This window comes from Cicer arietinum, chromosome 6, assembly GCF_000331145.2.
Source record: "Cicer arietinum cultivar CDC Frontier isolate Library 1 chromosome 6, Cicar.CDCFrontier_v2.0, whole genome shotgun sequence".
Taxonomy (NCBI): domain Eukaryota; kingdom Viridiplantae; phylum Streptophyta; class Magnoliopsida; order Fabales; family Fabaceae; genus Cicer; species Cicer arietinum.
Window position 1 is genome coordinate 29,715,341 of NC_021165.2, and position 17,506 is coordinate 29,732,846.

Sequence of the window (17,506 nt, forward strand, 5' to 3'; positions counted from 1 at the left end):
TTTTAACTTAAGTATATTTATTTTTCTTTATTATTAAATATGAATAACAATTATTACTATATTTAAAATATGATTTTGAAATAAATATGTACTTAACAAATAAAGGACAAAAAAAAAGAAATTTTTATTTATGTGCTTGACAAAAATATGATCTTGCTCCTACGTATCTCCCGGTGCGATGGAGAAATCAAAGCTACGTAGTTCTTGGTTAAAAAAATACGGATGTGTTGAGTGTGTTTTAAAGAAAATTTATTTTGTGATAAAAAAAGTTTTGACAAAAATAGAAAAAAAAAATAAAAATAAAAAATAAAAGAGTTTGATTTGAGATAAATACTTTAAAATACGAGTTTTAAGACGATCAAGTTGTACAACTCGTGTCCTAAAACTCAAGGAATAAAGAAGATGTCACATCTAATTTAATCCTCTAAAAAATATTTTATTATTCTCGATTTTAAAATTGAGTTTCAAAACCACCAAGTAGTACAACATGTGTTTTAACAACTCAGAGATAAAAAAGTTACATCTATTAAATAAGTCGATTTTAGATTAGTTCATTAAAATAAATGAATAAATAAATAAATAAATAAATAGAATAAAATAAATAAATTAAAATAAAATAAATAGATAAATAAATAAAGAGAGTTTTAGAACTATCAAGTTGTACTACTTGTGTCCTAACAACTCAAAGATTAAAAAGATGTCATATCTAATAGATAAGACTATTTTAGATTAGTTCATAAATAAATAAATAGATGAATAAATAAATAAATAAAATAAATGAATAAAATAAATAAAATAAATAAAATAAATAAATAAAATAAATAGAGTTTTAGAACTATCAAGTTGTACCACTTGTGTCCTAACAACTCAAAGATTAAAAAGATGTCACATCTAATTAATCTTTAACATAATATTTATCTGTATTTTTTTATGATGAAATTGATATTTAGTTATGAAGGAAATTAAACCTTTTTATTTAAAAAAAGAATAAAGTTAAAAAAATAAAATGAAATAAATAGATTTAAAATGGGCTGAGTATGACAGCTTTTTTTTTTTAAGGTGTTTTTCTCTTTATAATTGATATTTGAGTTTGTTCTTAAAACTTGATACATGTGTTTTTTTTACTAACTCTAAATGTGTTTTTTTTTTTTAAAAAAAGCTTGATATATGTGTTTTTTACTAACTCTTAATGGGCTGAGTCTGAATAACATGTTTAGTTTTTTACTAACTCTAAATGGGCTGTCCACACCTTCAAATGCAAACCCGAGCCCAACTACAACCAAGACATCAAAATGAAAAAACCAAGAAATAGTTGTTTATAGTTCAGATGTCTATTATAAAAAACCGGATGGAGTAATCTAGATGTTTATAGTTGTTATGGGCTTATGGCGATGGTAGGTTTTTTGATTTTCATAATAATATCATCACTAAAACGTACTAAAAGCAAATAGTATTTTTGCAGTGTGAATATGGACCCTAATCAAAACACATATTTCACATTCACATTTTAATTAGTCCATAAAACTTTCCATTTTTACACACAATGAGATTCCAATTTGAAATGAAACAACTTGTAGCACTTGCCTCCTTCATCAAGGAGATAGTGCCATGAACTAATAAAGGTGGGAGTAGGATTAAGTTTTAGAGTGAAAAATTGAATTACAACTAAAAAATATAATTACACAACAGCGAGTGATGATCATTGAGCAGCACCACTTGACTTGGGAAATGAAACCGGAAAATATATTTTAAATCTTGGAGCGTTGCACAATTAATTAAAAATAAGATTCTATTATAAAAAGACATATTCCGTCCTTAAGTCTTAGCTCAGACAAATGCATGCAGTGGTGGAATTTATAAGACATATTATATGGGGATCATTATGGTTCCATTAAGTGTGTGTGAAAGGGATCATAAAGTTTCTATCTTTTGTTTCTCAGGTCACTTGAGCGATGGGATTTTAAATAGCAATTTGTGTATGATATGTTGGTTTGAGAGTGATTTTTTTTTTTCTTCATAATTTTGATTGTTGCGACTATAGAGATAAATGAAAATTACATTTCTAAACACTCACTCATTTTGATGGATTAACTATTGTTATTGTTATTGTTATTATTAATCTCTAAAGAAATAAAAGAAATATGTATTTTATTGGGTTCAGCCCATGTAAAGAAGATAAAAGTAAAAGGAAAGGGATTTGAAATATTTATGTTAGAAAAGAAAGGAACAGGGCCGCATAGTAGAAGTAGAAGAAAAAAAAAGGAGAAAAAGTTTTACAGGACACTAACAAGAGGAAAAGAATTTTTTTGGTTATGGTAGTAATGAGTTTGTAGGAAACTCGTTTCGTTTGATTTACAATTTTAGTATGTTATTTCTACCGCTGAGTTTTTTCTCTAAATATACATTATTAAGAGTTTTACCTTTTCTAACATATATTATGGAATACGCATTTTAGTGGAAGGTTTATAATTATTTGTTTGGTTTCCACATTTTTTATGATGACGATTGTTGATTGATGTTCTCTAATTCTACTTTTAATTATTATAGTAAAAATATTTATTGTATCAGGTCTTGTAATTTTTATTCTCTCAATTTAAAAGAAGTTTTTCACATTAAAAAAAATTACTAAATAAGTTGCACTAACCCACATTCTTAAATTTAATAAAAAAAGGACAACTTGTTGTTATTCAAGTACATAAAAAAGTGCTCACATAAACTCTTTTTTTTTTTTTTTTTTTTTTACATATCAAAATGTAAATTTAATATTCTTAAATGCACCATTGAAGTTAACCCAAAAATCCCCTCTATATATACACCTAGATACCCTCTCAATTTTCTTATCAATGCCTCAAAATTCATTAGAAAGTCATGGACTACATAAAATTGGTCCCTCTCATTTCTTTTCTATATGCATGCATTCATATTATAGCCTTTGGCCTACTTTGCAAAAACAAAAAATCTCCTAAACTCCCACCAGGTCCTCCTAGTTATCCTTTAATAGGAAACATATTGCAACTTGGTCCTTCAAAACTCCACCAATCACTTACTAAACTCTCAAAAACATATGGACCAATTATGAAAGTTAAACTTGGCATTATTATCACTATTGTAATTTCCTCTTCAAAAATAGCCAAAGAAGCACTTCATAAAAATGACCAAGCCTTATCTAATAGATTTATACCTGAATCTATCCAAGCACTTTCACATGACAAATCTTCTCTAATATTTATGCCTATCTCACCAAAATGGAAGACCTTCAGAAAAGAACTTGATTCTACTCATCTCAACAACTTGATTCTACTCAAGCACTTCGTTTAGAAAAGTTGAAAGAACTTGTTGTTTACTTAAAAAGAAAATTGTGAAAAGGGTAAAGCTATTGATATTGGTGAGGTTGCCTTTAGTATATCTCTTAATTCAATATCAAACACTCTTTTCTCCATTGACATGGCTAGCTTTGCTTCTAGTTCTTCACAAAATTTTAGAGATGTTATTTCCTCTATGTTGATCGAAGCTTCGAACCCGAACATAGCAGACTATTATCCGATTTTGCGTAGAATTGATCCACAAAGATCGCGACGAAGGGTGAAGAATTATTACCAGAAGTTGCTTACACTTTTTTGAGTCTATAATTGAAGATAGAAGTAATCAAAGGAAAGATTGTGTGATGAAAGGAAGTGACACTACGCCAAAAATGACATTTTATAGCGCGTCTTTTACAACGCTTATTAAATACAAGCGTTGTTGTAGAATTTTTTAAAAATAACGGAGAATACAACAACGCTTTTTTGACAAGCACTGTTGTAGGGTCATATAGGGTCACATAGCACTTGCACATAATGCTTAAAACCCTTTTACAATGCATTTTATAAAAGCACTGTAAATTGAAGCGCTCTCCCATAGCTTTTACAGCGCTTTTTGAGCACTTTAAACACAAGTGTTGTAAAATGTAACGCTCCCACCTTATGTTACATGGCTTTTAAATCGCTTTTTGTGAAAGCGCTGTAAAATACATGTGCTTTCATATAATTAAATGACCTATTAGAGCGCATTTTATACAAGCGCTGTAAAAGGCTTGCGCTTTAAATAAATAAAAACAAATTTAATACGTTGTCCTAACCATACAAATCCTCACAACCACATGAAATTTATTCAATTGATGATGATCTATATCTTAGAGATGATCATGATGAGGGAATTTGGATTAATCCATCGTTTCATACCGTTAATGGACAAATAAATGTGAATCCCACCAAGAAAAGAAGAAGGGCATCTTAATGTGTTTAATTGTTTTATATAAGTCATGTAATATGAACTGAGTTCATGTAATTTTATTGTTTGATCTGCCAGAATTGAGCATTTTAGTATTTAGCTTGAACTATATTTAATTTTCTGCTTATACTTATTTTTTGCTTATATTTAGCTTGATCTTAGTGTTGTATACTAAGTTCATGTAATTTAAGTGTTTGACATGCCATAACTGATTTTCATTTTAGTATTTAGCTTGAACTGTATTTGATTTTCTGCTTCTACTTATTTTCTGCTTATATTTAGCTTGTTCTTACTGTTTTATACTAAGTTCTTGTAATTTAAGTGTTTGACTTGCTAGAACTGATTTTCTGCCTATATTGAACTTGAAAAAGCATTATTTGAGTATTGAGAATTTTTCTTGAACTTTAACTGATCATCCCAATATGATCTGATCCTATAATTTAGCATTGATATATATATATATAGGTATTTAACTAATTATTTGGAGGAAAAAACAAATCCAAATATTGGTATTTTACTAATTATTTGTTTTATACTAAGTTAAGAGGTCCTTTAAAGCGCTTGTTGAAAAAGCGCTGTAAAGAATTTTTTAAAAATAACGGAGAATACAACAACGCTTTTTTGACAAGCACTGTTGTAGGGTCATATAGGGTCACATAGCACTTGCACATAATGCTTAAAACCCTTTTACAATGCATTTTATAAAAGCACTGTAAATTGAAGCGCTCTCCCATAGCTTTTACAGCGCTTTTTGAGCACTTTAAACACAAGTGTTGTAAAATGTAACGCTCCCACCTTATGTTACATGGCTTTTAAATCGCTTTTTGTGAAAGCGCTGTAAAATACATGTGCTTTCATATAATTAAATGACCTATTAGAGCGGAGCGTTGTAATAGGCTTTTAAAAAATAAAATGAGGTCTTTTACAGCGCTCTTTAAAAGAACGTTGTAATATGCTTTTAAAAAATAAGTTAAGGAGATCTTTTACAGCGCTTTTGTCAATAAGCGATGTAAAAGCCTTTTAAAAAAATAAGGAGATCACAAAGTTTTGTTTTATAATAAGTTAATAGGCCTTTTAAAGCGCTTGTTGAAAAAGCGCTGTAATAGGCTTTTAAAAAATAAGTTAATGAGGTGTTTTACAGCGATCTTTCAAAGAGTGTTGTAATAGGCTATTAAAAATTAACTTATATTTTTTAAAAAATTATTACATTAAAATGAATACATTTTTCACATGCTTTAAATTTTATTTATCATATATACATTAACAACGTAATTTCTATTTAATTTTTTTTTTTACAAATCTAGTATAGAATTTTAAAATATGAACGCTTCATGTCTTTTGAAAATAATTTTAACGTATTTTATATATATAAATTACATATTTCATAATTAGATCAATATTATGAACTTGCTTTCTTTTAAATAAGTATTATTTGGCATTTTATACAAGCGCTGTAAAAGGCTTGCGCTTTAAATAAATAAAAACAAATTTAATACGTTGTCCTAACCATACAAATCCTCACAACCACATGAAATTTATTCAATTGATGATGATCTATATCTTAGAGATGATCATGATGAGGGAATTTGGATTAATCCATCGTTTCATACCGTTAATGGACAAATAAATGTGAATCCCACCAAGAAAAGAAGAAGGGCATCTTAATGTGTTTAATTGTTTTATATAAGTCATGTAATATGAACTGAGTTCATGTAATTTTATTGTTTGATCTGCCAGAATTGAGCATTTTAGTATTTAGCTTGAACTATATTTAATTTTCTGCTTATACTTATTTTTTGCTTATATTTAGCTTGATCTTAGTGTTGTATACTAAGTTCATGTAATTTAAGTGTTTGACATGCCATAACTGATTTTCTGCTTATATTGAACTTGAAAAAGTTTTGTCTGAGTACTGAAATTTTTTCTTGAACTTTAACTGATCATCCCAATATGATCTGATCATGTAATTTAGCATTGATATACTTTTAAATAAGTATTATTTGGTTTTTGACAAAAATTACAATTTCTTTAGAAAATAACATTTTACTAACATAATAAAACTATAACAAAATAAATAACTACAATAAAAAAAGATAACATTTTAATTTGAGTAAAAATTTTACAATACAAATACTTTACTGAAACTTTTTTAACAAGTTTTACTAACATTAAACTTTAAAAATAATATTATAACAAACTGTAAAAATAATATATTCGACATTTTAGAATAAAATTTTAATTTTTTGAAAATATTTGGTAACCATTTAACCTTCTTTTGGACTAAATTTAACTTTTTTCAATACTAATGTATAAAATACTAATTTATATTTAAAAGACATTATATAATTACTTTATATAGAGTAGTGCTTGACTTGAAAGTTATGAATAAATAACAACTTTTGTCAATCAATACAATAACGTCACTGTCAAAATAAAAATGAAATAATATTTATTAAATAACCAACTTCAAATAAAAAGTTAACATTAAAAAGCGCTGTAATAGGCTATTAAAAATTAAGTTAAGGATGTCTTTTACAGCGCTATTTCAAAGAGCGCTGTAATAGGCTTTTAAAAAATAAGTTAAAGAGGTCTTTTACATCGCTCTTTCAAATAGCACTGTAATAGGCTTTTAAAAACTAAGTTAAGGAGGTCTTTTAAGTAAACCGCTTCAGTTTCCTCTTCATTTCATAAACTTCACTACGCTTCAGAGTCCTCCTCCTCTTCATTGTCCTTCTCATTGTGAACCCTACTGTCCATATGAACCATATCGCCAACCATCTCCATTGCGAACCATCTCCATCTTGTTACTATCCCTACTAACTCTCATTCAAATACTATCCCTAAACCCTAAACCCTAAACCGCTTTAGTTTCCTCTTCATTACGTAAACTTCATACGCTTGTTTCCTCCTCCTATTCATTCTCCTTCTTATTGCGAACCCTACGAACAATATGACTTTGTTACTAACCCTCATTACGTAAACTTCATACGCTTGTTTCCTCTTCATTCTCCTTGTCATTGCGAACCATCTTTCTTTCTGCGAACCCTACTCTCCTACGATTCGTTCGTATTTCTGTGTTGTTCTTCTTTGTTCGTATTTCTACGTCGTAACCCTATTGTTCTTCTGTTTTTCAGGTATTGTATTTATTAGTTTTTTGTTTCACTAAAATGCATGTTGAACTTATATTACTATCAATGCACAAATATTTATTGACTTATATGTTTTATTTTATAGTGCCCTCGTCAAACTAACAACATCGACTGTGGGTACTACATATTGCAATCCATGAAGGAGATTATTGATATGAATCAAACTATAATCCCATAAACGATACGACATTTTCATTATTTGATTTTCATATATAAACTATGTATATATTTGATTCTAACTTATTTATGTTCAATTTTTATATCGCACAATACTTTGACAATTCCAGTCCAACATACTCTAAAAGAGATCTAATTGAAATAAAGGAAGACTGGTGTCAGTATGTGATTAAAATGAAAATTGTTTGATTTGTTGGGGAATGGCATGCTGCAAGGGATAGTTATATGTATATATGGTAGTTATGTTATGTGTAGTTTTGATAGTTATATGTATATGAATATGGCACATTTGAAAAGTTGTGAATATGTAGTTATATGAATATGTATATAGTTCTATGTTGTTGTCAATATGTGAATATGTATATGAATATGTTGTGAACTGATTGTATAAATATGTAAAATTATAAAGTTAAATTATAAAGTTATATAGTTTTGTTGTTGTGTACTGATTGTGAAATGATTGTGAACTGATTCTGGATGAAAATGATTTTGGAAAAAAATTAAAACACAGCGTTGTAATATGTGCATAATAATGCATCTATTGAATGCACCTTTTACAGCGCTTTTTCAAAAAAAACGTTGTAATAGGTGCATAATAATGCATCTATTGAATGCACCTTTTACAACGATTTTTAGAAAAGTCTTGTAATAGGTGCATAATAAAGCATCTATTGAATGCACCTTTTACAACGCTTTTTCAAAAAAGCATTGTAATAGGTGCATAATAATGCATCTATTGAATGCACCTTTTACAACGCTTTTTTCGAAAAGCGCTGTAAAACGAGTATAACAAGCGCACATTATATCTACCTATTTTATAGCGCTTTTTTATTTTAAAAAGCACTATTGTATCTTTTACAGCTATGGATGCTACAACGCTTAGTTTTTTGAAAAAGCGTTGTAAATGGCTTAAAAAAAACGTTGTAAAATAGATTTTTTTGCGTAGTGTAATGTGCTAGACTTGTTTCTCAATATGATTCTAAATGAAAATTCTGAATTGACGCAACACGATTTGTTACATCAACTCAACAAATTATTAATTTTAATCAACAATAAAAGTTATTATCGTTGTAATATTTGATATTTCAGAGAATTACAGTCAAATGTTACTATCGTTTTGATTGTTGTAATTGTCAAAAATCTTAACATTGTAGTTAGTATATTGCGACCACACACCTTATTTTTAAATCCTATTTTTAAGTTTCGTTTATATATATATATATATATAAATTCAAATGATATATCCTCAAATATTTTTTATGTGAAAATTATTAACTGAATAACATATTTTATTTTTGTTAGGTTATAATTTATTTTTGTCTTAACCTTAGTATTACTCCCTCTATTATTATCAATTTACAGAATTTGTCCTCTTATTTTAAAAGTCGACTGTTTTGATTTCTTCTTCAGATTTTTGAACTAAAAAATTATTATTTGATATATTTTAAATTACTTGACATACAATTCTATGAAATAGAATCATTTAGATGCATTAATTATTCATATATCAATTAAATTAAAAATATGAAAAAATTCAAAGTTAAAAGCTAAATTTTTATGACGTTTTATTCCAATTATGTTGTGTTATTTAAAACATCTCACGTCATCATTTTTTAGTTAAAAAATCAGAGGAAGAGATCAAAACTATCGAAAAAAGATAAAATTTATCTCCAATTCAATCATTAAATATTAAGTCAAGATTAGAGAGATTTATACACAGTTCTCTTTTTTAAATTTGGTGCATGCATACATAGGTACATGAATATTATATCCTTATTAATGTTGTTTTGGAATAAAATTCAAAGACAACATTTTATTCATTGGTTAATTATCACATGACATACTTTGTGTTAGGACTTATTTACAGCTGGGACAGACACAACATCAGTCACAATTGAATGGACAATGGCAGAGTTGCTACAAAATCCTGAGAAATTGAAGAAAACAAGAAAGGAACTTCAAAAAGTAATCAACAAAGACGAAGGAGTTAAAGATTTAGATATCACTAATCTCCCTTACTTACAAGCAGTTGTAAAAGAAACCCTTAGGTTGCATCCATCAGCCCCTATATTAGTCCACAAATCAATTTCTGAGGTTGAATTATGTGGTTTTAAGGTACCAAAAGATGCACAAGTTCTTGTGAATGTGTGGAGCATGGGAAGAGACCCTAGTATTTGGAACGATCCAAATTTGTTTGTACCTGAAAGATTTTTAGAAAGTGGAGATGTTTTTAGAGAAGAAGATTTTGGGTTCATTCCATTTGGAGCTGGTAGAAGAATGTGTCCTGGTGTTTCTTTTGCTCATAGGGTTGTGCATACCATGTTGGCCACAATGCTTTACCATTTTGATTGGAAGTTAGTTGATGAGGAAAAATGTGAACACATTGACATGACTGAAAAATTTAGGGTTACTTTGCGCAAAGTCAAGCCTCTCATGGCTATTCCCATCTAAGAATAATGAACAAATAGTTATTTAGTTTAACTAGTATTTACTATCAATTTAAAGATATTTTATACAATCATCTAAGAAGATCGTATACTTTAGTTATTATTGAATTATCGTGTAAAACTTTTCTTATAATGCCATAATGTTTATTAAATAAATATTTTCAACATAAAATGATCAAAAAAATATTAATCGTAGAGTTTTATTAATATTTTTTTAAAAAAGAATGGATTAGAGTTTTATATTGATTTTCAGTGGCGGATCTTGCACAAAATATCTGAAGGAGTTGAGGAGTGACAAGTATTAATTAAAATATTATAATTGAAATTTTAAAAAATTATATAGTTTTTTTTAGAGTTTCGCACAATTCATACATATATAGTAGACAAGTTACAAAAATTAGAATTTCAATTATCACAAGTTTTACAATTTTTACAAGTCTCACAATTTTCACGGGTCACACAATTTTCAGAAGTCACACAACTGATACAAGTTTTTAGAACTTCACATAATTCAATCAAATAAAATATATCCATTTTACAATTTTCATCTTTGTTGAAAACTTTCTTCTTGAAAAAATACATTAAGTTTCTTATGTTTAAACATCGTGTCACTCATAAAAAATACACATATTAATTAAAATAGTTTACAATTAAAAAATAGTATAACACTATATCATATATATATATATCAATGGTTAACATGTAAAAGTTTGCTAACAATTGGTAGTAGAGTTGTTAAAGAGTGTTAGAGTTTGTATGTTCCAGATTAATTAGTTTATTCTTCAATATTGGATAGCTTATCTATATATTGAGGTTGTTGTAGTAATTTTATTTTATTAATATAAATTCTAAGAGATAGAAAACAAATTGAACAGATATTTGAGAGAAGAGACTTATATAGGTGGAGAGGGAAGCGGTGAGATGCGTCAGTTTCGCAAATCCAATTTTAATAATTTATCACTATTTTGATAATCTATTATTATTAGATAAAAAAATAATAATTAATAATATATAGTTATTATATATATATATATATATATAAAAAATACAGGAATTCCGTGGTCCCTGTCCGCTCTCGAGAAAATTTGTCACGGTTGATATTAACGATGGTTTTAGTATCAAAGAAGAATGAACAAATAGTTATTTAAAAGAAAAATTTTTAATAGATTATATGGGTAATCTTTTTCATTTTATTATGATATATCGTATTGCATACGGTTGTCTAATGTGTACCAAATATTGAATATGATAAATTAATCTTATTAGATTTGTTATTTTATGCGTATCAAACACTTGATAAAATAAATCTTTTTATCCTATCTATATTTTATCAAGTCGATATATATCTCATTTTGTCTTTATCTTATATTGAACATGAAACATTCTCTAAAAAGAAAACAAAATCAAATCAAATGTATTCATGAATTAACAAAAGAGATTTTTAACTTCTTATTGGACATGATTCCTTTCCATTTTCATTTTCAAATGAAGTGTTAATTGCTTTTAATTAGGTGCATTAGGTGTCTAATTTAAATCTTTCTAACAAATATTCATCGATCAATATTGTATAAGAATTTGTCAGGTAGAGTGAATAGTTCAACTGATTTGATATATAATAATAATAATAATAATAATAATAATAATAATAATAATAATAATAATAATAATAATAATAATAATAATAATAATAATAATAATAATATAACAACGAATTATTAACTATGACTATTTAAAATATATATAAAAAAGTATGGAAAGAGAGCATATTCTAAGCAAATAGCCAACTAATTGATGCTTTGGAAGAGACTATCTATATATTCTTTAGTGTTCTTAACAAATAGAATTTAATTAGAATTTTTGTTGACAATTATTGTCATAGTCAACTTAAGAGAGCATAATAGAGAATAGTTTTATTTTTTCTTGCGACTATAGTTCTTTTAAGGAAAAAACATATATATAAAAAGATACATCAAGTTATTCTAGAAGTAAATATGTTTTTCTTTCAAAAATAAAATACATTTAATAATTTATTATATATATTAAATTTCACTGTTAAAAAACATTGAAGAAGTTTTAAACAAGAGATCCCAGATTCGATTTAAAAAACTAACATAATCTAACTAATTACTAACATTTTCCTATAAATAATACTATATTTAAAATTCAATGTTTATACAAAATTACTACTATTAAATATTAACTCTGCGCAGTAATCCCCATAATAATAAGTTCATATTTCATGTACCGATTCCCATAGTATGGACTAATAATATTTTCTCCTTTTTAAAAAAAAAAAAAAAACCTTTCTAGATTTCATTTTCATAAATATATATGTTAGTGTATGATTCAAATATCACATAATAAAGTAATGAATGACACCAATTATACCAAATAATCCATCAATTGTATATAAATGATTATTTTATGTGACCAAATAAGTTATTGCCTGGCGATAGTCAAATATCATATATAAATTAATGTTAAATATCATTTGCCAAAAAACAAAAGGTTATGAAGCATACTATTACAAATTATCGATCAATATTATTAAAATTTTACTTAATGTGACAAACTAAATAATTTCTTTCTCTAAAAAAAAGATGTGCACACACTTATGCATGGTGAATTAATTTGTTCCCATTTTGATTCTTTTAAGGGTCCAACCTCTTTGTATAAATATGTAAACATGTTATAGCAATATCATGAAAAGTTAGTCACTTTGTTTTCTTCGCCCAAAAAAAAAAACACTTGAAGCTATGATGGAAAAAATGTTGAAAATGATGTTGTTCCTCAACAAAACAATTTCATTTTTGACTTACTTTTTGGTTATTTTACGCGATAGATTTTTGCTATAGATGAAGATGCAAATTTCTTCTTCTTTTTGGGGTCATGTGGTGTTCCTATCATATGTTTTATATGGATGAAGCATCAACCTCTTTACAAAGAATTAAAAATTGGAGCCTTAAAACTGGTAAGGAATCTAATCCATTTTCACATCCCTTACCAATGATTACATTTCACTATTTATATTCGTCATTATATTCTCTAATCTTTATATATATATATATATATATATATATATATATATATATATATATTATCAATTACATAGTGCATTACACTATTATAATCCTCCATTTTTTGAAAGAAATAAAACTTTCAATTACTATGATTTTCTTATATAAATATTATATTAATATCACATATTTTAAGAATGTATACCTTTATATCAATTATATATTAGAAAATTATAATAATAGATAGACATCTTAATTTCTTTTGAGAATGCATAAGACGGTCTTTAGTCTTTGCTTCATTATAACACAAATAGTCTATTCCTGTAATCAACTAGGAGGAGAATCAACCAATTTGATGGGTACACACAATTCCATAAGTCTCTCCAATATTAATAATCGGTTTTAATATTTTTAAGAATGATTTTTTTGTTAAAGGACAAAAAATATTATACATTATATATCCACCACAACTATATTTACCAAGTGGTTTCTTAAACTATCTTAACAAATCAAATTTTCTTTACCAAGTTAATATGTTACTAAAATGTAATCCTTTACTTATGATTGAAAATATTAGATAAAGAGAGGCACATCTACATATAAGATTAGCGATAACAACCAACCTTATTAAAAATTTATAATAGAATTTATGTTAACCTACTAATTATGTAACTTCATATTTAAATTCAAGTCACAATAGACGTGAGTGGAATGTCCAATTATATGTATTAATGCAATTAGTAAATTCTAATTCTTTTTGAACTATACTTTTTTTTGTTAAAGTGTCATATTATAATAATAGCAAAAAAATTGAATTATCTTAATATGATAGTTATATCCCACGGCACGGTTACCTCTATATACTTGTTGCTCACATTTCCGGCCTGTTTATGTTAACACCAAAAAGGAATATGAGAACGATTTTGAAGGATTTCAATCATATTAATTATTAAATATAGTTACATTACATAATATAATATTATTACACTAAATAGGATATTCATTAAAACAGTATATTTTTTTCATCTCATTTAATTTAATGATACTTGGTAATATTCAAAACAATACCTTTATATTTAAAACAAACAAAAATCTTAAGTAAAAAAGAAAGAAAAAAAAAGAGATTAAAAAGTATCAAAAATCTTGGACGGAAATTATTTACTATAGTCTTTTTCTGCATATTTTTTTCACTCATAGTAAAACGGTTTTTTGTCTCTGCGTTAACATCTCTATTTTTTTAAAATCAATCAATATCTCCAAGAACTAAGTAATCATGGGATGTAAATTATCATAAAAAAACAATAAGATTTAGATATGTCATACTCGGAACCATAACTTTTGAGTTGACTTTCAATTCAGAAGATATTTGATGGTTTTGAACATTGTTCTCCTCTAACATTGTATCACTCAAAGAAAAAACAATAAGTATATTTGTATATTGATTATTCACTTATAGATGATTGTGCTAGCTGAATTAGATAAATTAGAACCAAAGATCTAGTGAATCATCTTTTTAGAAACCTGTGTAGATTGTACCTCATATTCCTTAAGTGTTTGGAATAGTTTCCGATTCCCCAAATCAACTAAGTTCGAGTTAAAAACTTTTTCACGTTTTTTTCAATATTTTGCTTATCAAATCAATGTTGAGAATATGATAAATAAAAAATGAGAGTTAACAACATGGTGAGCACTACTACCCTGAATATCTTTTTCATTGCATGCATTCTTCAAAGCAACAAGGTTTTAGGAGCATACTTCTTTACCAACTTCTTTACAATTGCAGCATCTTCAATAAATTGAGCTATTTTGTGATCATTAGAACTTTTCTGACAGTTGTCAATGAAATGTCCAACAATCTTACAAGATTCACAAAATAATGACAATTTTTCATAACCAGTGTAAATAATAAATGCATACCCTTCACGTTCAACAATAGTGCGATCTCTCAGCTCTTGTAACATGATCAAATCGGCTAAAACTCAAGCAAAATACCCCAACATTTTTTAGTTGGTTGCTTCATCAAGCGATAATGAAGTGCAATACCTAAAGTAATTATAAAAATAAACTTCGGACTCCAATATTTCGGAGGGTGGTCACTACTAGAAAATTACATTTTAGCTGCCAATTTAGCGTCGGCCCCCGACTCCGACACTACTTAGCATCGGTGTAGCGTCGGTTTAGCCGATGCTAAGGTAACAAATTTTATTAACATTTTATAAATCAGACGTTAGTTTATTCATTTAATTTTTTATTTTTTATTTTAATATGTAGCGTCGGAGTGGCCGACGCTAGTGTATTTTTAAATTTTTTAATATTATTTGTAAAATCAGATTGAGCCCTCAGATTGTAAAATTTATAACATATTGGTGAGCTTGGCCTTCTCTCACACTTTGTCATCATTGAACCCTAAATTTTGAATCCATCACCGGTTCTCATTCCTCTCAATGCCGTGAGTATCGCCGCAGTATCAATGGTTCCATCACGTCACCCACTCGGTACTCTAGCTATCAAACCTGTCCCCCTCTCGAACCCGTCACCGTCACTCTCAGAGTCGTCGTTCAGTGTCGCCGTCTCGCTCTCATCTGTGGTCGATTCTCAATGTAAGTGTCGTCGTCTCACTCTCAGTGTAGCCGTTTAGGTTTTATTGCATTTCAGTTGTGTATTTTGTTTAGGTTTTATGGCATTTCAGTGTAGCCATTTAGGTTTTATGCCGTTTAGTCGTTTGACCAAATCAATTTGTATTCTTTGCCCTGGCATTGTAGGAGCACAATAGTAGAATCAATTTGTATTTGCTTCCGTGATTGTGGTTGTAAAATGTTGGACGTTGCGGCCATAATCTATTTCAATCCTCGGATAATCTGATTTCAAATAGCTTGTTACACTACGCGAAAAAACGCATATTACAACGCTTTTTTTAAGCCATTTACAGCGCTTTTTCAAAAAAATAAGCGCTGTGGAATCGAGCGCTGTAAATGATACAACAGCGCTTTTAAAAAAGTGCTATAAAACATGTAAATACAACGCGCGCTTGTTATGCACATTTTACAGCGCTTCTTCACAAAAAAGCGCTGTTGATGACTCTTCATCATATGCATATTTTCCCACTATTTTAGTCTTATTTATCCTCAATTATTAGTTAAATTAAGGATTTATTTGATATATTTTGTTGATTTTTGTTCTTTGAGTTGATAAAATGTTTTGTGTTTTTATTTCGTTGATTAAGTAGGAATTTGTCGTAATTTTACATTGCGTTTTGTTTTAGTGCATTGCTGAATTTTGGTGAGAAATCAACATGACATATATAGAGTATTTCAGCCATATCTGGAGTTGTAGATGTTCAATTGGGGTCAAACCAAGTGCAAAGGAAATCTAAGATCCATAGCTACAACTTTCATGAAGACACCGGAACCAAATTCAGACTCGAAAGAGGAGAAAAATGCAATATACGCCGGACAGCAGATGCTGAGCGCTGGAGCGCGCCCAAGCGCAAGCCAAGCGCTTTTTCCAGCATCTGTTACTGTCCAAACGCACTGAAGCGCGCCTGGGGCGCGCGACCCGCACCAGCAACCATAAAAACGCAGATTTTTTTACTGTTTTAAGCATCTTTTTGACTCTTGGGAAGTTGGGAGACTTGTGCCCTAACATAGAAACTCAAAGACGACCGTTTCTAACGCCATTTGAGCAGTTTTATCAAGAATCATTCATTAATCCTTCTTGTAATTCTTCTCTAATCTTTATCTCTTTTATTTCTGTCATGAGTAACTAAACCCTATTTGTTAGGGATGAGTGTAACAAGATGAAACCCTTATTTTTATGATTTGATTTCTAGTTATATGAATGAGTTTGTTGAATTATTTTTCTCATCTCTGTGCTTAATGCTTTTTATTGCTTGATCAACATTAAAATGTTCTACGATTTGTATTTTGAAACGGAAGTGGACTTTACAAATGCTTGAGATGAGAAATTCATGAATTTGTAGTCTAGACATAGGTGCAGGTCATGAAACCAATTAAATTAGTTGCAAAGCAATAATTTACAAGAGAATTTCTATACGGTAATGCTTAATTCTAATCTTAAATCCACTAAGGAATTAGGGGTTACTTTGGAATTAAAGGTTCTGTCACTAAGACATTAGGGCAAGAATAATAAAGAGAATTCGGTAATAATTCAATAAAGGAATTCAATAACTAGGATCAAATTAGACACCAAGGTTGGATTCGAAGTGAAACTCATCCCTGACATTTTTCTCAATTTATAAAAGATCAATTTTACTACTGCTGTCAATTTTAAATATTATTTCAATCAACTTGGGAACCTTTTGTTCAATTTTAGTAACTAAATATAATTCAATAGTAAAACGCAATCCTTGAGTTCGACACTCGATACTACCGTTTTATTATTACTTGCAACGATTCAGTACACTTGCTGAAACACTATCAAGTTTTTG

The 17,506-nt window shown here is 28.1% G+C and overlaps 1 protein-coding gene across 1 annotated transcript; it reads left to right on the forward strand.

Moving 5' to 3' along the window:
• The first annotated feature begins 9,500 nt into the window (after positions 1 to 9,500).
• LOC101510408 (cytochrome P450 76T24-like) lies at positions 9,501 to 10,046 on the forward strand. The gene has a single exon (XM_004506702.3). The coding sequence runs from the start codon at positions 9,501 to 9,503 to the stop codon at positions 10,044 to 10,046; it is 546 nt and encodes a 181-aa protein (XP_004506759.3).
• The last annotated feature ends 7,460 nt before the right edge of the window (positions 10,047 to 17,506 follow it).

Excerpts from the sequence above, each read along its gene's own strand:
- LOC101510408 (XM_004506702.3), top strand. The coding sequence starts at position 9,501 with ATGGCAGAGTTGCTACAAAATCCTGAGAAATTGAAGAAAACAAGAAAG.